This window comes from Anser anser, assembly GCF_964211835.1.
Source record: "Anser anser genome assembly, chromosome: 4".
In the NCBI taxonomy this organism is placed as follows: domain Eukaryota; kingdom Metazoa; phylum Chordata; class Aves; order Anseriformes; family Anatidae; genus Anser; species Anser anser.
The window spans coordinates 16,916,219-16,937,546 of NC_139724.1; the positions used below are offsets into that span (position 1 = coordinate 16,916,219).

General features: G+C 58.4%; 2 protein-coding genes and 1 long non-coding RNA gene across 4 annotated transcripts; 1 reads left to right on the forward strand and 2 right to left on the reverse strand.

Annotated features, from left to right (window-relative positions):
- Positions 1 to 635: 635 nt before the first annotated feature.
- On the reverse strand, positions 636 to 2,595 carry LOC310898339. Its single transcript, XR_014583205.1, has 2 exons — positions 1,338 to 2,595; positions 636 to 1,187 (listed from the first exon to the last, which is right to left on the reverse strand). It is a non-coding gene; the product is annotated as an uncharacterized lncRNA (long non-coding RNA).
- Positions 2,596 to 2,714: 119 nt separating this feature from the next.
- BTC (betacellulin) lies at positions 2,715 to 6,041 on the reverse strand. Of its 2 annotated transcripts, none has more exons than XM_083833181.1 (6): positions 5,884 to 6,041; positions 3,755 to 3,826; positions 3,451 to 3,568; positions 3,213 to 3,359; positions 2,889 to 2,996; positions 2,715 to 2,800 (listed from the first exon to the last, which is right to left on the reverse strand). In XM_083833181.1, the coding sequence occupies exons 1-5, from the start codon at positions 5,954 to 5,956 to the stop codon at positions 2,891 to 2,893; spliced, it is 516 nt and encodes a 171-aa protein (XP_083689307.1). In that variant the 5' UTR covers positions 5,957 to 6,041; the 3' UTR covers positions 2,715 to 2,800; positions 2,889 to 2,890. The 2 variants fall into 2 exon arrangements, with proteins under 2 accessions (XP_083689307.1, XP_083689308.1); XM_083833182.1 differs by having other exon boundaries at positions 2,715 to 2,803.
- A 1,441-nt stretch (positions 6,042 to 7,482) lies between these two features.
- PARM1 (prostate androgen-regulated mucin-like protein 1) lies at positions 7,483 to 15,439 on the forward strand. The gene is made up of 4 exons (XM_083833169.1): positions 7,483 to 7,640; positions 12,848 to 13,513; positions 14,252 to 14,330; positions 14,828 to 15,439. Exons 1-4 carry the CDS (start codon positions 7,529 to 7,531, stop codon positions 14,910 to 14,912), a joined length of 942 nt encoding a protein of 313 aa, XP_083689295.1. The 5' UTR covers positions 7,483 to 7,528; the 3' UTR covers positions 14,913 to 15,439.
- Positions 15,440 to 21,328: the final 5,889 nt, after the last annotated feature.

Here is a 21,328-nt window from a genome sequence, read left to right on the forward strand (position 1 = left end):
CCAACATCCCTGCTAAGAGAGAGACAGATTTAACGGATGGACTATTAAATGGACAAGAAATGGGCAGGATGGATGCATCCAAGGAGTCTTGGTCCACGGCTCAGTGTCGTGGTGGAGACCAAGGGTGAGTGCTGTCCGTCGGGGTCTGCCCTGGGACCAGTGCTGTTTATTATCTTTATTAACCCCGCGGGCAGCGGGACTGAGCACACCCTCTGCAAGCTGGCGGACGACGCCAGGCTGAGCAGCACGGGTGGCACGGCAGAGTGAAGGGCTGCCACCAGAGGAACCGGGACAGCCCCGTGAAGCCCACCGACGCCAAGCACACAGGGCTCAGCTTCCCCCTCGGCTAACGGGCCCCGCACGGCGCCGCCATTACACGTATACACAGCCCTGGGCGCCTGCGCGGGGCGGGGCCCCGCGGCCGCCATCTTCCCTTCTCCGTCGCGGTCCGAGGGGGGTTGGAGCCGCCGGTGCCGGGGCGCTGCCGGTGGAGCTGGGGGGGGGGGGCCGGGGGCTAAAGCCCGGGGCCAGGCCGGCTGTGTGGGGCCGGGAGGCAGGGGGTGGGCTGGGGGCGGCTGTCTGAAGCCCAGGGTGCCGGCGTGCAGCAGACAGCCTCCGTTGTGGACGAAACGGTACTTGTCAGACTCAGCTTTATTCAGTGTTGGTACAGCGTGCAGAATGGTTACCGGCTTGATTGTGCGATATTTGTACGATATTTGGATAATTGGAGCTGGAGGCATCCGGGAGACTTCGAGGGCTGGAGGGAGCCGTGAGCTGCAGACGGGGAGATGGAGATGCCCAGGGCTAAGGAATGATGAAATACAAACTGAATAGTCTATAAATTAAAACACGCAACTGCAGCATGCAATATTCAAATTATGACAGTGATTGATTTATGACCTTGTATAAAGCCCAGATCATAGTAACAATTATGTACTATAATGAGTTTGAGACATCCAGAACTAATAAATAAATAAATACAAACTAAATTAGTCAATAGTTTTACAATGAACAACTACGACATTCAATAATAATACTCAAGCTATGACAATGATTGATTGGTGACCTTGTCTGAAGCTCAGATTGTTTTAACAGGCACAAGCCATAATTACCCAGAGCTTTAAGTGCTGGAGATGTCCATAAGCTGCGCATGAACCGGAGAGGTGGCAAGCTGGAGATGTCCAGGGCTAATTAATCAATAAATACAAACTAAATTAGCCAGTATCTATAAAATGCACAACAGTGACATTCAATATTAATATTCAAATTACAATACCAATTGATTTACAACCTTGTGAAAAGTCCAGGCTGTCTTAACAAGCATGAGCCTTAATTACCTGGGGTCAGAAGTGAGCTGGAGCCATGGGGAGCTGGAAACATCCAGGAGACATTGGGGACTGGAGGCATCCATGGATCGCAGACACAGGGGCCAGGGGATCCAGAAACACAGACTACTCCATACTTCAATTCACACTGCACGACTACAACATGCAGTATTAAAGTTATGACAGTGATTGATGTACAACCTTGTCTAAACCCCAGACTGTTGCAACAAGCATGAGCTGTCACGAGCTGGAGGTGTGTATGAGTCGACGCCACAATGAGCAGGAGGTGTCTCTGGAGGCATCCAGGGCTGGGGATATCCCTGAGGTATGAGATGTCCAGGGCCATTTAATCAGTACATACAAACTAATTAGTGTCTATGCAGTGTACAACTACGACATTCAATATTAACATTCAAGTTCTGTCGGTGATTGTTTTACAACCTTGTCTAAAGCCCAGGTTGTTTTTACAAGGACACTGTCATGAGCTGGAGCCAAAACAGAGCCAGAGGTGCAAATGAACTGGAGGTGCAATGAGCTGGAGATGTCCAGGAGACTTCCAGGCCTGGAGACATCCACAAGCTGGAGCTGCAAATGAGCTGGAGAAGTCCAGGGCTAACTAATCAGTAATTGCAAACTAGTTAGACAGTATCCATACAGCGTACAACGGTGACTTTCAATGTTCATATTACAACACCAATTGATTTATGACCTTGCCTAAAGCCTGGGCTGTTTCAACAACCATGGGCTGCAGTTACCTGGAGCTGGAGGTGTCGGGGCAGGAGCTGCGCTCCCCAAGGTGCAGAGCCGGGCTGTCCCCAGCCACGAGTGGAGCCACGAGGCACAGGGCAGGTGGTGCCCACAGGGACTGTGGCACCCAGACCAGACCCAGCACAGCCACCAGAAGCCAAGGGCCCTGCTGCCACCCGCAGCTGCCCCTGGCACCCACCACTTGTCTCCTCCCCACCAGCCTCCCCCAGGACCCTGCTCCTCCCCGGGGTCGAGCACTTCCATGTGCCAGCAAGCACAGCCCTGTGGCACCGCTGGCACTGGCAAATCCCTGGTGAGGAACCATAAGCAAAGAAGCTGCAGGAGCTGCCTGGGTCCAGCTGGTGCCAGCGATGGGACTCGGAGGATGGCAGGAGCCGGGGTGCAAACCCTGAAGTGGCTGCATGTGCAGGGCCCCTGTGCCTGCAGGAGCATGTTTTTTACTTAAAAGGAGAAGTTTGAGCTGAAACTCCCAGAAAATGGGGTTGCGGGGGGGGGGGGGGGGGGGGGGGGTTGAGAAGGGGTGTCACTGGTAATTAACAGGGTCACAGGTAGCTGGGGTGGGGTGGGGGTCACTGGTAGGGAGCGCGTCCCCTTTGCAACACGCAGACAGGCGCAGGCGTTCGGTCACCCTTTATTAGCACCGTGACAAGTGCGACCCCTCGCCCCTCCGGCCGGCGCTGGGACCCGCCTGCAGGTTCCTGCAGCCGCTGCTGGGAGAGGAGAGCAGGGGAGCTGTCAGAGCCCCCCAAAAAGGGGGTGGGGAGGTCCCCATCGACCCCCCGCAGCCCCCCACACCTTCATGCGACGTCTGTCTCCAGCACGTCCTCGCTTTTGGAGGGCAGGTTCTTGCTCAGCGTCTCCATCTCCTCTTCCTTCCTCTTCCTGCGCTGCTTCCGACAGTGGCTTTTTTTTTGGGGGGGGGGTGGTAATAATTAAAAAAATAATCAGGATGAGGCATCACCACGGGGCCTGCCACACTGTTGCCCTCCCCACTCCTCTCATCCCACCCCATGGAAGCTGTGGATGGGGCTGTGGATGGCTCCCAGCCCCGTGGCGATGCCCCAGTGCCCTCAAACACCACTCCCGCTCCTCCCATCCCCGCGCCCCGTCCCCACGTACTGTGCGCAGAGGCAGGTGCAGACGATGAAGACGACGAGGATGACAATGCCGGCGATGAGGGAGATAACCACGATCTGGCCCCGGTCGCCCCGCAGGTAGAAGATGTCCACCCGCTCGCACCGCGCCCCCGTGTAGCCCCGTTCGCACCTGCCCCGCGGCACAGGGGACAAGGATAGGAGTCCCAACACCACCTCACATTGTCCCCCTGCGCCACCGGGCCCTCTCCACCAGGACTTACACGCAAGCCGGCGCTGCCTCGGCCACGAGGAAGCGGCACCTGCCCTTGACGCAGTAGTGCCGGTACTCCTCGGGGCACCGGGAGAAGTGGCCCCGCCGCCGCAGCTGCGTCACGTTACCTGCGGGAACGAGCACAGGGTGGCCCCGGGGGTGGCAGCGCCCCGAGATGCTCCCCAAACCGTGGTAAGCCTGAGCCAGGCAGGCCGCCAGCACGTGTCCTTGGCTGCTGCCGGCTCGGGGACACGGCGCTGATAAGCGGTGCGCCAGACAAAACACCGCTGGCATCCGCGCCGCGCAGCTGTTACCTGCACAGCCCTCGCAGGGCAGCCCCTCGGTCACGTTGGCGTCGGCGCCCACGCAGCTGAAAAGAGCCAGGCCTGGAGAGGAGGAGGCATGGCTCAGGGGAGTGGCACAGGGAGGGGACCCCCTTCCCTCTAAAGCATCATCGTCGTCAGCTTTTCCCTGGGAGGGAAGGGAAGGGAAGGGAAGGGAAGGGAAGGGAAGGGAAGGGAAGGGAAGGGAAGGGAAGGGAAGGGAAGGGAAGGGAAGGGAAGGGAAGGGAAGGGAAGGGAAGGGAAGGGAAGGGAAGGGAAGGGAAGGGAAGGGAAGGGAAGGGAAGGGAAGGGAAGCTGCTCCCTGTCCGCAGGTGCCTGGCCAGGTGGCATCGTGGTACCACATGCCACCAGCCACCCTCCTGCCACCACCCCATCCCCTTCGTGCCGTTGGCACGGGCTTGGGGAACACAGGGGCAGCCGGTGGAGACCCAGGCAGGGATGGACGCCGCAGCCAAGCGGCCCCTTTGGAAGAGCCTCGGTGTCTAAAAAACATGCTGGCAGCAGGAGCGGGGAGGTGGCCGTGCTGCAAACGAGCACCTGGAGGCTTCGCGTGCCACCATGCCAAGCCCCCGCTGTGACACTGCTGCCGCAGCAGGACGTGGGACGTCTGTCAGGGAGCCCAGCCGAGGCAAGCGCCCTGGGTCTGGCACTTTGCGGGCTCCAGCCAGGAAAGGGGCGCCCTGGGACGTTCGCAGGCAGCGGCGCGGTAACCGGATCGCCGGCATACCAGCACTGACTCAGCACGGCTCCGCGGCGTGGGGCCGAGCTGGGGACGGGTCCTGCCGGCGGGGCCGGGTGTCTCCCGTGGGGTGGCACGGCACGGTGCTGCGCGGCACAGCGGGCACGTCCCTGTCCCGTGGGGAAGAGCTGGCGTGGGCGCGACGTCCTGCTAGGCCAGCACAGCCTCCCCACGAGGGGCAAGCCTGGGAGGGCCACCAGCGAGCGGGGTGGCAGCGTGGGCAGCCTCCCGTGTCCCCTGGCTGGTGTTGGAGCCTTTTCCAGCACCCTTGTCCCTCCTGGCTATATATAGGCACCGCTGGCGCAGCAGCACGCTTCGAGCGACCGGGCGCCAAGGGAGCGGGGCTCAGCCTGCGCTGCCTCCAGCAGAAGGGACGAGGCCAGGGCGGGCCCCCCGGCACCAGCTGTGGGCTGACTTCACCCCGAGCGTGCGGCTCAGCGCGGGAAGCTCCCCAGCAGGGCAGTTCCCCTGGCCTTATTGCAAACAGCTGCCGCAGCCGCCCTCCGCGAGGCCCCTGTGGCCTCCCTCCGGCAGCCTCCCCTCAGCGGGGTGGTGGCACCGGGGATGCTGCGGGTGCTGGTGGCACTGCGGGGTCCCCAAAACCTGGGTCTCAGCCTGCCCATCGGTGGCTCCCGGCGCTGGATCTGATGCTCTCCATCCGCCCCGTGCCGGGCACCGCAGCCCCAAAACAGGTCGGGCACCATTCCCCGGGCGGGTGCGGGTTGGGCAGAGCGTGACACCAGCCCCACCAAAGGGCTGAGCCCGGGCTGCTCCCATCCAGAGGTGGGAAGGAGCGCTCCGAGGTGGGACCTTCCCATTTTGTGCACTTTTAGTGCTCAAAGAGCCAGACCCCGCAGCGGGAAGACGCCCGTTCCTGCGCCAACGCGTGCACCTGTTGGAGAGGTGCTCGCTGTGCCTGCATCCTCCATCCCTGCTGCTGCCTGGGACAGCGCAACACGTCCACACGTCTGTCCACACATCTGTCCACACGTCCACTGGCAACAAGGCTACCCGCGGGCAGGGTCCCAGCGCAGGTGACAGAAGTGCCCCGCTCAGTCCCGAGGGATTCAGAGCCGAGCGCAGCCCTCGCCCACGGCCGGGCGCAACCGGGGACCACCAGGACAGGACATGGGGACACCGCGGGGCACGGGGGATGGGACCGGAGATGGCATCGGGACAGGCGTGCGGGACACCGGGCTGGGCACGGCGAGCACCGGGGCGGGACGGGACGGGACGGGACGGGACGGGACGGGACGGGAGCACCCCGGGCGGGCTCAGGGTGCGGGGACCCCTCTCCAGGACCATGCGAGCCCCGTAACGGGGCAGGCCCCCCCCTCGCCGCCCCGCTGCCGCCGCTTACCGGAGGCGAGGGCCAGGCAGAGCAGCAGGGGACCGGGGCCGCCGCCCGGCACCGGGGCCGCCGCCGCTTCCATGGGCGCCGCAGCCTCCTCCTGCCCGGTGCCCGGTGCCCGGCGGCCGCGGCGGGGCGGGACGGGACGGGGCGGGACGGGGGCGGCCGCTGCCAGCACCGCCACCCATTCCCTCTGCCCTCCTCCTCCTCCTCCTCCTTCTCCTCCTCTTCCCCCCCGCGGCGTGGAAACCCACGGGTGGGGTCCCAATGGCGAGGGTTTCCCCAGCGGCCCCTCATCGGGGGCTGCGGGGAAGCGGGGAGGGGACGGGACCCTTCGCACCCTCCCGAGTGTCCCCGCCGCGGGGGTCCCGGCAGCTCCGTGTCGCGGCGGGGGGACGGTGGGTGCCGGGAGGGGGGGTGGCACCCCAGGGTGGGCCCCCCCCGGGCTCGGCCCGTGCCCGCTGTCCCTGCGGCGTGAGCTCGGGCGGAGGAAAGAGGGGCTGGAAAGGGAGCGGTGACCTCAAACCGCAGGATGGCAGCGGTGGATGCAAGCCCTGGCAGCCGCCCCATTTGGCCGCCGGCCGGGGCTTGAGCGAGCTCCTGCAGCAGCCCCGGAGAGCAAAACCCCACGCGTGGGGCCCTGGTGGCCGTGGGTTGTCCCGCGGCCACGCTGGGGACGTGTCAGGCTGAAGTCACCCCCAGTGCTGCAGCTCGCCACCTGCCCCCCACACAGCGTCCTGCTCGCCCCAGATCCTTCGGTGGCAGCTCACAGCCCCTCCTCCGTCAGGAGAACCCCATCCACCTCCAGGGAAAAGGTCTGGAGAGCCGTGGCCAGCCCGTGTCTGCCCCACGTCGTGACCCTTGCGGTGTCCCTGGCCCCGCTGCCGGCTGTCGGACCGGACCCCACGCCGCTCTTGGGGCGACTCCCGGCTCTGCTCACCCGTCCCCTTTTTGTGCACCGCTGCCTCCAGCTCTCCCCAAGCCCAGCTGCCCTTCCTGCTCAGCACACTCGCTCTTGTTTTGTCCTTTGCCCCCTTGCTGCCCTCTTTCCCTTCTTCTTCTTTTTCTTTTTTTTATTTTTTTTTGGTTTCACCTCTTCGAGTCTGAAAACCAGCCCCTTTTCCTCGCCACCTGCCTGGCTAAAATCTGCGTCGCTGCCCGCAGCAGGAGGAAGGGCTTTCCGCCGAGAAGCTTTCCCAGGCACCGAAACGTCAGGACAGCGTAGGAGGAGGCGAGAGGCTGGGAGCAGAACCAGAGAACCCCTCGGGCACGGGGGATACCAAACGGGCCCACCAAGGCGCCCGCCCGCGCCGAGGAGCGCGGGCAGAGGTGGCGGGGGAGAGGTGGCCGTGCCCTGGTGGCTGTGGCCGGGCCGACAGGTTCAGGGGCTCCGCGGGAGGAAGGGGACCGAGGGACATCCCGGGGGGGTCTCCCCGAGTTGGGGTCCCCAGCCTCCGAGCACCCCGAGCTGCGCCCGGCCGGGGGGCGTGCGGGCAGCCCGCCTGGGAGGGGGGGGGGGCTACGGAGCCGCTTCCTGGCCCCGTCCCGGTTCCCGGCCCCGTCCCGGTTCCCGGCCCCGTCCCGGTGCCAGCAGGTGCCGCTGCGCTCCCGGGGCTGCCGCGGGCGGGGAGCGGGGCGGGGAGCGGGGCCGGCGATGCCTCCCCATCCCGCCTCCTCCTTCCCTCCCTCCGCGGCTGCCCGCGCCGCCGGGACCATGGGCTGCTGCTGCCGCCTCCTCCTCGCCCTCCTCCTTCTCCTCCCGGCAGGTGAGCGGCCGGGGACACGCGTGGGAAGGGCACGCGGGGGGCACCCCCCTGCCGTGGGGGTGGGGGGATGCTAGGGGTGAGGGGCCCCGTGGGAAATAACCCGCCCCCCCCCAAAAAAAAAATAAAACCGCCACCCGCGGGTCCTCGGGATGGGGTGGGGGGTGGGGGGGTGGGGATGCGCCCAGCCTGGAGCCACGCGTGTCCGCGGCCACTAGTGGGGTGGGCAGAGATGCTTGGCCGCTCCTGTCACTTGCATGGCACGGGGACGGAGGTGTGCCCCCAACCCCTCCTGGGGGGATTTGGGGGCAGCCCAAAAGCAGCCGGGGGGGGGAGGGGGGCATTGGGCAAGCCCCACGCAGGGAGAAACGCGGCAGGCACAGCAGCAAGAGGCTGTGCCCCCCTCGGTGGGAGCCGGGGGCATTCACCCACTGCACGAGGGGACCCCACTGTGCAAGGTTTTGGGCACATCGCCCCGGGTTCAGCCTCAGAAACGTTCAGCCTGCCCGGCTTTTACTTTATTTTTACTGCTGGAAAGTGAGGGGGGAGGAAAAACAAGCACGGGAGCACTCTCAGCCATTCGTGCATGCCGTGCATCCCCGGCAAAGGGAAACCTGCGAGGGGACCAGAGGGCTCAGAGCACATCGGCTGCTCCTGGGACATCTCCCACCAGCCAAGCGTCCCTCCCGTGCCCACTGGGAGCTGTTTTTCCCAGTGCCCAGGATAGTTCCGGCACCATTCCCACCAGCACCCAGCTCTGCAGCACCGGCAGGGCCCCCATGGAAGAACCCAGGAATATTTCCTAGGATTTTGGCCCGCAGCTTTTGGGATGCTTCCATCAAGGGCCTGGATCTTTTGGGTGTTTTCTATAATTTTTCTCCACTGGAGCAGTATTTACAAGAAAAAGTCTTCTGGCAACAATGTATTATTTAAATGTGCCTCAAGTTCATTCTCCAGGGCTTCATGACAGAGAGGATGCAGCTTGGCAGGAATAACTCTGTGCTTTTCTTGGCCCTGTAATGAAATAATAGCAACCCTTGCACGGCGTTTGAGAGGAAGGAGGAAGTTTGTCATACCTCTGACTTCTTGCTCAGGAGGCAAATTAGAGTGCTTGCAGCCTTGCCGGCCCAGCTGACGCAGAGGGCAAGGTCTGCGAATGAGGCGAGCCTCAGCACCCAGGTGATGCCACCCATCCCAAAGGGACTCACGAGGGGATGGGGACCTGCAGACCAGGGTCCAGCAGCAGCCCCAGAGGCTTTCACCCTGTGCTCAGGCCCCTCGGGCAGCTTGGGCACCAGGCTGGCCACGGGTTGCTCTGTCTCTTGGGACAAAAACCTTTCCTGAGCTTCTCTGCTGTACACTGTGCAGCACGCAGGCAAGTGTGGCCATGATTTAGAGGGCAGCCCTGTTGTGTTGAGCTGGGAAATAACCCCAGCAATGACAGAGATGTCCCCAGTCAGCACCCACCTGGGTGTAGGGGTGCTCGGGGCAGCCTCTCCCAAGGGGACGGGGCTCAGGAGAGCAAGTCCCCAGGTATCCCCAGGATCTGCACCTGGGACCCCTGCCCACTCTCTCTCTGCCCACCAGGGAGAAATAACCTCTTATTTCAGTGTGGCTGGGGGGCCCGTTTCTCACCCGAGCTGTGTGCTTGGGGCACGTGGCTGTGCTATCGTGCTGTAAGTCGTTTGTCTCCAGGGTTTTGTTTTGGGGTTTTGTATAGGTTGCTCCTGTAGACTTGTTTATGGCCACGTGTCCTGCACTTGTATCCCTTTGTGTGGGATGCTGGATGGCGCTGGATCACTGTCTGCAATTGTTCACCCTGGGTAGATCCTGCGGGCAGAAGATGAGGCGGCCCTTTGGTTTTGCTTCCACAAACCCGGACCCATGACATAAAAATGGGTCTTACCTCTATGCTTCTTCTAGAGGCAGCTACTGGGCTGGGGTAGGAAGCAGCATCCAGCTTTGCTGAGCAGCCATGGGTTCTCCTCTGGGCTGACCTGGCCATTGTTCACTGCTGCATTTTCTGGCTTCTGAAAGGGTGGCTAGGTTAAACGTGGAGGGTGTCATAGCCAGGATAAGGTGCACCATTCCCTACGCTGCTCTCACTTGTCTCCTGAAGGAGATGCACAGCAAACGCGATGGCTGGGGACCGCTGCCAGGTGGGTCTGGGTTAACCCAGGGTGAGAGCACTGCTGCATCCTCCATGTAAATGAGGACTACCTGCTTGCCATGGCACAGCTGCCACATCCAGCTTCCTTTTCTTGGGCTGGAGCTCCTGTCTTTTGAGCTGCCTCTCAGCCGGTGTAACAGCCGAAAAGCTTGCCACGCTTGTTTCTGGAGTGGCTCCGAGCAATGTGCTGCTAATGAAGCTCCCAGCCCAGGTCAGGTATGTGTTTCCAAAGCAGGGCACGGAAGTGAGACATCACCTTCATGTGACATGCAGGAACCAGGACAACAGCATGCCCGCAGGAGAGGGAGATGCTCCGTGCACTAGGTGGTGTACCCGGGGTTTCCCAGATGACTGGGATTGATGTTCTTGAAGGGGAGGATATCTGCATTACAGGGATTTGGCTTTTTCTCTCCTGTTTCCATCTTCAACCCGTGCAAAGCCCCCACGGGGCTGTAATCTGGGCAGAAGGGATGGCACCAGGCGATGTGCCTCGTCCTGGCAGCTCCGCATCCAGCCCTGCTCCCAGCCGGGTCCAGCAGGGCAGTACGGCCCTAAGGGAATCAGATGGGCACATTCCTCAGTGCTGAAGTATGCTTGGTATCCTTTGATAACTGATGTCCTTCAGTTGCTTTGACAACCCTGCCTGCCTTCTAGCTCCTGAAGTCATGTGGTCCTAAAGGAAGATTTCTGGTGTTTTTCTATCTTTTGTTCCAGTGCACTCTTCTGGCTACTGCTCCCAGCCGCAGCCCAGGTGCTGGGAGGACAAGGGAACCACTGCCTCAGCAGTTCTTCACCTTTTCAGATGTGCTCGTAGAGGACCTGGCTTGCTGGTGACCTCCCAGCCCTGTGGGTACAGGCTGTCCTGAGCAGGATGTGGAGGCATGTGGGGCCCTCAGCCAGGGATGCTCTGCAGGGTTCCCACAGGACCCAAGGCTCAGGAGCAGCCTGTGTTGCTGGTGGGATCCCTTTTCTATGCTGGAGGAGAGGACAGCCTGACGTGTTGTGACCTGAGGTGGCAGTGGCCAGGCTGGAGCTCGGGGTCCCATGGCGATGGTGGTGCAGGGCTGGGACATTTAGGGTTTCCAGATGCAGCGTTACCCACCTGGGAAGATGAGCTCGGCTGGGACCGGCCCTGCCTGGGCAGGAGGTGGATGGCCAGGGCCGAGCGCGGTGGCTGGGGCAGCAGGGTGATTTCTTTCAGCTGCTTGCGCTCTCCTGGGCAATGCCTGTGACTTGTGACCCGCTTGGGACAGGCGCCCGGCCGAGGACTGCATCCAGCCCTGCCCGTGAGGCCAGCTGCCTTTCAGCCCTGTAGATATTATCGGAAACTTTCTGACTCATCCTGGCCAGCAGCCCTGCCAGCTCTGCAGGATCCCCATCAGCTCGCCTCCAGACCCCGGTGATTCCGTGGGACACCTCACGTGGGACGGCCTTCTTGAAATGCACGGAGTAAACCACTGCTGCTGGGCTAACACCACTTTATTAACACTACTCGGCACGACCAACTGCATCTGCAGTTTGGGGTTTGGGTGAGGCTTCAAGCAGGCAGCACAGGATCCCAGGGAGTTTTCTCAGAGGGTCAGCGAGGTCTCGCAGAGGCCTGGCAGCCCTCTGGGGTCCTGCCACACCTGGTAGAGCAGCAACACCTCCTGCTAAAGGCTGCGGTGACAGCCTGTAACCTGCTGGGTCAGTCACACCTGGCTGACGTGCCCCGGGATGTCTGTGGGCAGCCTTACTTCAAAGCCACCGAGGTGCAGGGCCAAGCCTGACCTCGAGAGCCCCAGGGCTGGAGGACGCGTGGTGCAGGCCGTCAGCACGTCCACCTGGCAGCTGCTTTCTGCCCCGGCGTGGCCACCTCAAGGTCCCGGGCTCCCAAAATGCTGGGTGCGAGCTCGGCACTTCCCTTTGCAGAGGTTTAGGTGCCTGCTGGTGTGATTTTGTGTTTGGAGTTAACGCTGCCTGCTGGTGGGGGAGCGAGGCCTGGTGGTGGCACAGCTCGTGGTGCCGAGTCCTGCCGCCTGCCTGGGAGAGGTGCTCAGTGCTCCTCGTGAAGGCAGCTGGGGACTGCGGATGCCACCTGCCAGGAACCTGTGCCCGCTTCCCTTTAAATAAAGAAAAGGCCACCCCAGAACACCTCCTTTCCCTCGCCTTTGATCTCCTCCATGTTCCCCCTGCCAAGAGAGTCTTGGGAGGACTGCGGGAGTGCTTGAACCTGGTCAAGGGAGGACAAATGGGGGATAGCAGTGTACCTGTACTAAAAAATAAAAAAAAGGCTATAAAGGGAAAATCAACTACTCTAACCTCAACATGCCTCCAAGTGCTCCCACTTCCCCTTCAGCACTGGGATTTGGAGCCAGCCCTCCTGGGTGCCACCAGCAAGGGGTTTTGGGGGAGCTGGCTTTCAGGGCAGGAACGAAAATCAGTGTTGTCTTGAGATCGTTTTCCTCCTTTCTCACATAGCCCCATGACAAGGTGCTCAGGGGTGTACATAAGTGAGTGCATGGAAATAGAAATTCCTCCCGACGTCACTTGCTGTTGGAATGCCCTTTCCACAGCCTGGCTGTGCCCGGGGAGCTGCTGGGGATGGCCTGAGCTTCTCTCTGGAGAGAGCAGGAGGGAGAAAAAAATAGCAGTCACTGGTGGGGACAGGGGAAAGAATGACTCATCTTCATGCTAAGAAATGGAGATGAATGAATGCACAAAGAAATGGGAGAGAAGAAAGCTGCCCAGTGTTATCGTCCCCAGCTGCGTGGTGCCTGCTGGAGGGGCGGTGGGGATGGGACCGCCAGTCTGGGCTAGGGGTGCTGAGCCCTGCAGGGGGGTGGGTTGGGATGCATGGGATGGGGAGTCCCAGGGTGCTGGGACCCTTTACCCCATGGCCCAGGAACGAGAGCAGGAAGAAATCCTCCTTTCCCTCCCTGTCTTCTCTGAAAGGGGGATTTCAGCTGGCTTCGGGTTCCTGGGAGTTGTGACAAGCACACAAGATGCCAGCTGCCACAAGGATGTCTCCCTTACTAACCCTCATTTTTCTCCCTCCCAGGACTTGGTGATGACCCCACAGCTTCACCCCTTGTCCCCGCCAGTGCCCCTCCAGAAGTGGTGGGGACAGCAGCAGGGCCGGGCTCGGGGGGCACAGCTGTCCCTGCAGCAGCTCCCCACCAGCCTGCACCACCGACTGCCACTGGACCCACCAGAGATGAGGTGTCCTCGGGGCCAGCTGAGGTGGATGACCCCAATGGGAGCACTGTGGCCATGTTGTCCCCTGCTTCCATCCCCACGAGCACCGTCGCTGCAGCAGACAACCCCCCCGTAGCCTTCAGCTCGGTGCCACCAGCCTTGGAGACCACCCCAGGTCCTCGGACAGCACATAATGACAGCGTGGAGGGAGGGACGATGGATTTGGGGACAACTCCCAGCCCCACGGGCACACCTGCACCCTCCTCTTCCTCCCCACGCAGCAGCACCCCATACTCATCCCCTGGGACGGTGTTGTCCCCACCAACCGTCCCCAGCAGCACCACCCAGTCACCGATGCCGATGAAGGATGTCCCTTCCCCAGGGACGATGGCTGTGGCATCAAGCCTGGCCATGGAGCCAACATCCCCCTCAGTGACTGTGGCCAGCCCCACCGAGGACACAGCCGACGGCAAAAGCACCCCCGCCACCGGAGTCACCATGGAAGAGGTCCCACGTGCCTTGAGTGCAGGTGAGCAGCTCCCCTCCCCGTGCACGTATGCAGGCACATACACCACTCTTTTTTTTTTTTCCTGCCCTTGTCATTTATGGCTTCCCTTTCTAGTTGTTTTTCCACCCAGAAGTGACACAAGAGCCCAGCTGCCAACACTGAGAGCAAGGCCGAGTTTTCTTGTTGTACTCCTTGGAGGAGCCCATGTCATCTGCTCCACCTGTGGAGGGAAGGGGTGGTAGATACCCAAACTTAGGTGCTCGGTTGTGAATAAAATCCTTAGCCTCATGGTTGTCCTTAAAAGCTCACAGAGGGGAGGAAAGAAGTTTCCTGACAATGGGCTAGGAGTAAGGGAGAGGAGAAACATGTTCCCTCTGGAGCGACCATGAAGCTGGTGCTACCTGTTTTAAAGCTCCTGGTCAAGGAAGAAATGGGGCCTCTCTGTTGGCAGCCATGGAGAAACCACCCACCACCTGGCTGCAGTAGCCTCCCACCATGATTGCTTTGTGACCTGTGGGCCCTGGAGAGAAACCCAGTTGTGTTTTAGTCCAAATCCACCTGCACTGTGTTACGGGAAGGGGGAGATCCCAAAAGTATACGGGTGCCTGACGCTGCTGCATGGCCCAGCAGCCTCCAGAAGGGGCTCTGGGAAGCACCGCGGGGGTGTCCGTGCTGGCGATGGCTGGCGGGGTTGCATCCAGAGCTGCTGTGGACGATGGGGTGAGGGCTGAGTGCTGCTCTCTCTGGTGCTGCCCGCAGGGAGCATCGTGGCCATAACGGTGGTGGTCATCGTGGTGGTGGTGCTGGTCTTCGCGGCAGCGGCGTACCTCAAGATCAGGTAAGGCCAGCAGCCCGCAGCAGGGGCAAGAATGAGGGCCATGCCTCGGGGCAAGGCCTCGAGCGCAGCCTTGTATATCATGCCCCTACCAAAAGGCACCTTTCCACAGGCAGGTGATCGGGGTGGGATGTGCCGGTGGCAAAGTGCCCCTAGCTGAAATGCCCCAAAAGCTGAGCTGTGAGGGCTCAAGCGCATTTGTTTTATTTTACCCCACAGTAAAAGAGCTAATAAACCACCGAAACAGCCAGTGTCTTATAAATACAGCTCCCGTATCTGTGTTCCTGCCAGCTCCTCGAAGCCCATCCTGCAAGCGCCACAAGCTCAGCACTCTCCTCCCTGCACAGGCTGTGGCAAAGAATGGGGGATTTTTCCTACCCGAATGAGGGATAAATTTGGGCTTCAAGGTGCTGGAGGGCAGCCGGTGTGCCCGCTACTCTGCAGGCATCCCTGGCTGCATTTGCCTTCTGCAGGCTGACCTGGTGCGTGCTTCCCCACAGGCACTCCTCCTACGGCCGGCTGCTGGATGACCACGACTACGGCTCCTGGGGGAACTACAACAACCCCCTCTACGACGACTCCTAGCAGGAGAAGATCCTTATTTATCAGCGCTTCTGCAACACGGCACCCACTGCTTCCCCCCTACCGTGCGTGCTGGGTCGCGGCCAGAGCAGGCGCCTGGGCACCGAGCCACAACCGCCGTGAGCAGGACCACGGCAGGTCCAGCAGAGGACAGGCGGCCGGAGGGCGGGTGCATGGCACCCACAATAAACCTGAGTGTTGGCCCTTTGCGTGGGAAGCTCTCTGATAATATGGAATGGATGCCGCTGCACCTCAGCTTCAGCAGCGGAGTGGGTCCTGGGGGGGGTTGGCAGCTTTGCTTTTAGCCCAATAAACCCGAATTCCCTGGGGGAGGCGAGGGGGGAGGCTTAGACTGCGTCGTGGTGCCCTCGGAAGAAACATGGGGGAAGCTAAGAGGGTCCCACTGCTTTGTGCATCCCTCCCTCCAAAATCACCTCTCTGCATTGCCCCACTGCAAAATCCTCTGCCTTCCCTCACCTGTGGTAGCTTGCCATGGGTCGCAGGAAATTACAACTGCTCCTTTGCCTCTGTTTTTTTTTTCCTTTCCTTTTCTTTTTGTGTGTGTGTGCACAGAAGCTTATTTCCTTTTTAATCCCACTTTTTAATTTTTATGTTTATTTTCCCAAATACCATGTTGGAACCCCCAGGAAAGGTGTGCTTCCCACCTGCACTTCTGGGATGAGAAGCAACTCACTGTTGCACCCATAGCTGTTTGCTTCACAATATTACTTTTAATCCTTGAAATACCTCTCCTCTAAAATACACTGAAGCTGCTTTAATCCCCAGTTTATGCATATACCTGCTTGGACAAAAAAAAAAAAAAAAGAGAAAAAAAAGAAAAAAAAAGAAAAGGGGTGATTTATGGCTGGTCTCATCTTTACATGCTGTAATGCAGATGCATGCTTCTACCAGAGCAGGTGTGCTGGCAAGGTCTTTTTGTCACTTTTTTGGGATCAGCACCTTGAAGCTGCCCATTCAGGGGACAGCTATGATGGGCAGGACTGCATTTCTGCTCTGGCTCTGTGGCGGAGCCAGCCCCATGTGTCTCCTGAAACCAGGAGCTCCAGCCCTCCTCTAGCCATGATGCGTGAGCATCTGGGTGACGCTGGGTGAGCACTGGAGCAGGGGGTTATTTTGGGAAGGGGCCGGTCACTGCCACCACAGCAGGGTCTCCCCAGCACCCAAACCAGTGGGCCTCTGGAGAAAACTTCATCGTTTTTTTGGGAACTGTCACTGGGTGGCTGATGTTCACCTCAATGCGGAGATCCCACTGCTGGGCTTGGTGGCACTAAGGCTGAGCTGCGGGTACCAAGTGGTTGTTTAATCTCTTTTAGTTCAAACCAGGTAGAAACTGTGAATAAAGCAAAGAATGCTGCTAAAGCACTGCACAGCCCTAAGGTTTGCCCTTATCTGAAATACCGTGTGCACCTGGGTCTCCTCTGCCCTGCGCTGAAGGGCACTGCAGATTTGGAGCAGGTGTGACAGCAGGCAAGAAAAGCAATCAAGGTGCTGGGAATGGCCAAGGGGAGAAGAGGAAATTGTGACAATTAAAACCACAACCTGTGCAGGGAGGGCACTGCTCATATATTGCTTTTTCCAGCATTGGTGTGGCTGGTGGGAAATGGGTCCGTGACAATCCCATGGCTCCTTGGTGGAGCATGCCAGCTCTAGGAGAAACCAGATGAGTTAATGGGAGAAAAATGCACTGATAACAGCAACTTCAAGCCTATCCAGCTGAGGAAAGACAAGCTTTCAGCATATACAGGGCAAGTTTTATGATAGGGCGTCTCTTTTCTTGTATTTCCTTATATTATTCTTATATAATATATTTGCTTATATTTGCTTTTGGCCAAGAAGAGATGACGTGTCAGTGGGTCCCAGGACATCCTCCCTTCTGGGTTTATGTTTATGGGCTTAAATACATCCTAGCAGGCGTACCCCAGGAGTGACCACTCCTTTCCCATACTGAGTGATATGGGGCAGAACCTGAGGCCACCTGTGGAAAACCAAAATACCTCCTGGGATGCTGAAGCTCCCCAGTATTTAATATGAGGGTCCCCTTCTTTTTCCCCAGCAGCCCTGAGGATGAGGGGACGCTTGCAAAGCAGCCAGTGTGTGATAAAACCTGCTCACATCATGTCAGGATGTGAAAAACCAATGCAGAGATGAAAACTGATGTCTCGATGGAGCTTTCTCAGCCACCGAGTTAACATTTCCTGCATCGATATTGTGGAACAGAAGTTTTATGGTTTTGCTTCAGGTCATGACCGAAAGCATGAGGGCAGCCTGCGGCATCCCCAATCGGCCCCAGCAAGCTGCCTGGGGAGGCTGGGGAAGGGAGGGGAGAGGACGCCAAGGACATCTCCTTGTGTCCAGTTGTCACCTGAGAAAACACTGTCACCCTCCTCCCTGCAGCCTCCTTTCAGGTTGTGGAGCATGGTGAGGTGTCCCCTCAGCCTCCTCTTCTCTGGACTAAACAGCCCAGGTTCCCTCAGCTGCTCCTCACAAGCCTTGTTTTCTCCTCCCTGCACCGGCTCCACCTCTCTTCTCTGGACACATTTGAGCAGCTCGGTGTCCTTGTGGTGAGGGTCCCAAAGCTGAACACAGCACTCAAGGTGGGGTCTCACCATAGCCGAGTACACAGGGATGAACACCTCCCGGGTCCTGCTGGCCACACTACTGCTGATACAAGCCAGGATGCCGTTGGCCTTCTTGGCCACCTGGGCACACCCTGGCTCATGTTCAGCTGGCTGTCGACCAGCAACCCCAGGTCCTTCTCTGCTGGACAGCTTTCCAGCCACACTTCCCCAAGCCTGTACTGCTGCCTGGGGTTGTGTGACCCAAGCACAGGACCCGGTGCTTACGTTTGTTGAGTGCCGTGCGATTAGACACGGCCCATCGATCTAGTCTGTTCAGATCTCTCCGCAGAGGGATCCTGCCCTCAGGAAGATCAGCACTCCCACCCAGCTTGCAATTATCCACAGCTTTACTGAGGGTGAACTCAATCCTCTCATCTGGGTTGCTGATAAGATGTTAACCAAAAGCGGCCCCGGTACTGAGCCCTCGGGGACACCACTGGTGACTGGCCACCAGCTGGGCCTCACGCCATTCACAGTGCCCCTTTGGGCCTGGCCACCCAGCCAGTTCTTCACCCAGTGAGCCAGGCCATGAGCAGCCAGTTCCTCCAGGACAAAGCTGTGGGGAATGGCCTCAAATGCTTTACTGAAATGTAGGTAGGCATCATCCACAGACTCTCCCTAACCAACTAAGCGGGTCGTCTTGTCACAGAAGGAGATCAGGTTAGTCAGGCAGGACCTGCCCTTCACAAACCCATGCTGGCTGTGTATCACTCGACTGTCCCATATATGTGGTGTGATGGTGCTCAAGATGATGTGCTCCACAACCTTCCCCAGCACCAAGGTCAGACTGACAGGTTTCCCCTGTCCTCCTTCCTGCCCTTCTTGTAGATTGGTGTCACTTTTGCCAACCTCCAGTCAGCTGGGACCTCCCCAGTTAGCCCAGACTGCTGGTAAATTATTGAAAGTGGCTTGGTGAGCACTTCCACCAGCACCCATGGATAAATCCCATCCGGCCCCATAGGCTTGTGTACATTCAAATGTTGTAGAAGATCACCTGCAGTTTCCTACTGGATTGTAAGCGCTTCATCTCGCTCCCTGTCACCATCTTCCGACTCAGGGGGTGGGTACCCTGGGAACAGTTGGTCTGACTAAAAAAGACTGATGAAAAAAGGCTTTAAGTACCTCAGGCTGTGCTGTATTTCCAGCAGCCATCCGGGAAGTTGAAGTCCCCCATGAGAACAAGGGCTAGTGGTTGCGAGACTTCTCCTAGTCGCTTGTGGGATGTTTTGTTTACCTCTTTGTCCCAGTTTGGGTGGTCTGTAGCAGACTCCCATTGTAACATCAGCCTTACTGGCCTTTCCCTGACTCAGTCCATCTGCCAGAGGACTTCTTTTCCTCTGACAGATGGGCCCCGTCAGTCCCCAGGAGACTTGTCTCCCAGCCACTGGAATAGATGGGAATCAGAGAACAGAAAAAGCAAATTGCCCATAGCTAGCTTCCAAAAAAGAGGATTTTTGCACAGGTTGCAACTAAAGACTCCAAGCAGTAAATAATAAGCAAATATGTCACATTCATCCCAAATTGCATGACCTGGGAACATCTAGGACTTGGTCAGCTAAAGAATAAGGTGGCAGTTACAGCTGTTTTCTTGAGAGGAATGTAAGATTTAGTCAAGTTATATTTTTTTTCCCATAATAGTGAGTATGGAACATTTCTGACCCCTGATACAGAGGGACCACTGACTTGCTCTTTGGATATCATTCATCACTACTGCCCTGTATTTTCTTAAAATTGTTCTTTCTTTTAGCCACAGGCTTGGGCTCTATACATCCAGGCATATTGCATGCCTCTAAACCACCTTGCAATAATAATAACAGTAGCATCGGTAAAAACCCAAACCAGTAGCACGTGCAGCAAACTGGAACAGGGCTGCTAGTGAAAACCCTTGGGTGACATGGGTCTGGAGACCCACCTGCACTGCAGGACCACAGTGCGGTGATGGTGGCCACCTCCTGAAGGGCAGGTGTTCCTTTTGCAGCCTTCCTGCAGTTGGAGGGAAAGCTAGCTCAACCTCAACCCGCTACACCCACCAGAAAGCAAGCAGAGGGATGGTGCAAGCAGTGGGCTAACAGTAAGCTTTGTCATCTGATGGGTTCCCTTATCAGAGGAGGATGTGGTGACGGTGGTGGTCTGCCCCCAGCTCTGGGATGAAAGCTTTTGGTGGTTCTTCAGCCTTCCTGCTGGCTTCTGGTGCAGAGGTGTCCCTGTTCTGTCCACCCTTTGCAAAAGCAAGGGCTGCATGAGTCAGCTTGAAGAGCCTGTGCAAGGATGTCAAATTCACCTCTTTTCAAAGAAAAGGTAGCTGCAAGTTATTGCATCTGTCCATAGGTAAAGTCCAGAGCTCTCCCAGAGCTTCCACCGGGCACGCCAATGACTCCCATTAACTCAGATGTTCATATATATATATATATTACACACAGTTATAAAGGCCCTATAAAAGAAATGACTCAACAGTGACCGCTTTGATTCGATTTTGCGATGATGTACAGGAAAGGTAATTACCGTTTTCGCGTTATTTCATTTCCTCTGGCTTCGCCAGAGCAGCTCCGCATGGCCAAACCCTGCAAGGTTCCCTGGAGGAGGCAGCAGGGACTGTGACCTGCAACGTCCAGGCTGCTGTACGCCCACCGGGGCCCAGGCTGAAACAGCAGAAGCACTCGACGATGGGAGTGTATCACAGGGAACAGCCTCTGCAAGGGGCTGCTGTAGAGGCCAGAGCCTCCAGCGCCGCCTGCCTCTGCCGTGATGCCCCATACCCCTCCCCGTCCTGCCACCTCCTTCCCCGTTCCCCAAGGATCTCCCTCCTCCCACAGCACGATGGCAATGCAAAGGGGGAAAAAGAAAAAAAAAATCAAAGCATGTTAAAAAGCCTCCCCCTCGCCCCCCTCCCCCAAATAAATAAATAAAGCAGGATATCTATGCCACAAGCTTGCTTTATTTACAGAAAAGAGCAATACCCTCCTGATTGTTCCGAAAGCTCCCCCCCTCCCCCTTTTTGGCCAGATTCCCCCATCTCTGGGATACTTTATTTGTTAGAAAACATAGCTCGCATAGCTGCGCCCAGCACAGCACGTTCCCCAGGCCGGTGGCGCAGCGTGGATGCAGCACTGCCGAGGCCATGGTCCTGCTCCAGGTCTCCTGCCTCACCTTCCCTGGGAAGAAGGGCTCGACTTTGCCACGTGTAGAATCATAGAATCACCTAGGTTGGAAAAGACCGTCAAGACCATCAAGTTCAGTCATCAAAATGATCTCTACAACTCATAGCTAAATGATCTACAGCTCCAGCATCTGTTACTTTAACCCTCCCGCCCAAAAAAACACTAGAAAATTCACAACGCAAGGACCATGCCTCACCAAATTTTTCCCATAGCCCGTCTGGCACGTGCCACTGGATTGCTGTCATCCCCAGCTGACACTCATTTTTAAAGGTCATGCCACTCATTTCTCAAGCTGTCCCCACGTGAGCGCGGCCAGTGGCAGCAAGCTGGTGCTGACGAGCGAGAGGAAGCCCAGGGAAGCCCTCTCCGTCACCTCTCACCGCTCACAAGTACCTCCAACAAAAACCCTTGGCCTCCAGCCCAACCAACTTGTGCTCCTGGATGTCACAGAAATATTTGGGCATTGTTATTTTTAGCCTTTTTTTTTTTTTTCCTCTCACTTGAACAGCACAGTAGGACTGTGACGGTCAGGGAGAAAAAGCAGGGAAATCACCCCATTTTCAGCACCACCGGGGCAGGGCGTGGGGAGGGTGCAGAGGTCCTGCACCAGCCCTGCTGCAAG

Excerpts from the sequence above, each read along its gene's own strand:
- BTC (XM_083833181.1), bottom strand. The coding sequence starts at position 5,956 with ATGGAAGCGGCGGCGGCCCCGGTGCCGGGCGGCGGCCCCGGTCCCCTG. Across the intron at positions 3,360-3,450 it reads GAGGCAGCGCCGGCTTGCGT|GTGCGAACGGGGCTACACGG; the intron begins GTAAGTCCTGGT and ends GCCGCGGGGCAG. Across the intron at positions 2,997-3,212 it reads TGCACCTGCCTCTGCGCACA|CCACTGTCGGAAGCAGCGCA; the intron begins GTACGTGGGGAC and ends CCAAAAAAAAAG.
- PARM1 (XM_083833169.1), top strand. The coding sequence starts at position 7,529 with ATGCCTCCCCATCCCGCCTCCTCCTTCCCTCCCTCCGCGGCTGCCCGC. Across the intron at positions 13,514-14,251 it reads CCCACGTGCCTTGAGTGCAG|GGAGCATCGTGGCCATAACG; the intron begins GTGAGCAGCTCC and ends TGCTGCCCGCAG. Across the intron at positions 14,331-14,827 it reads GCGGCGTACCTCAAGATCAG|GCACTCCTCCTACGGCCGGC; the intron begins GTAAGGCCAGCA and ends GCTTCCCCACAG.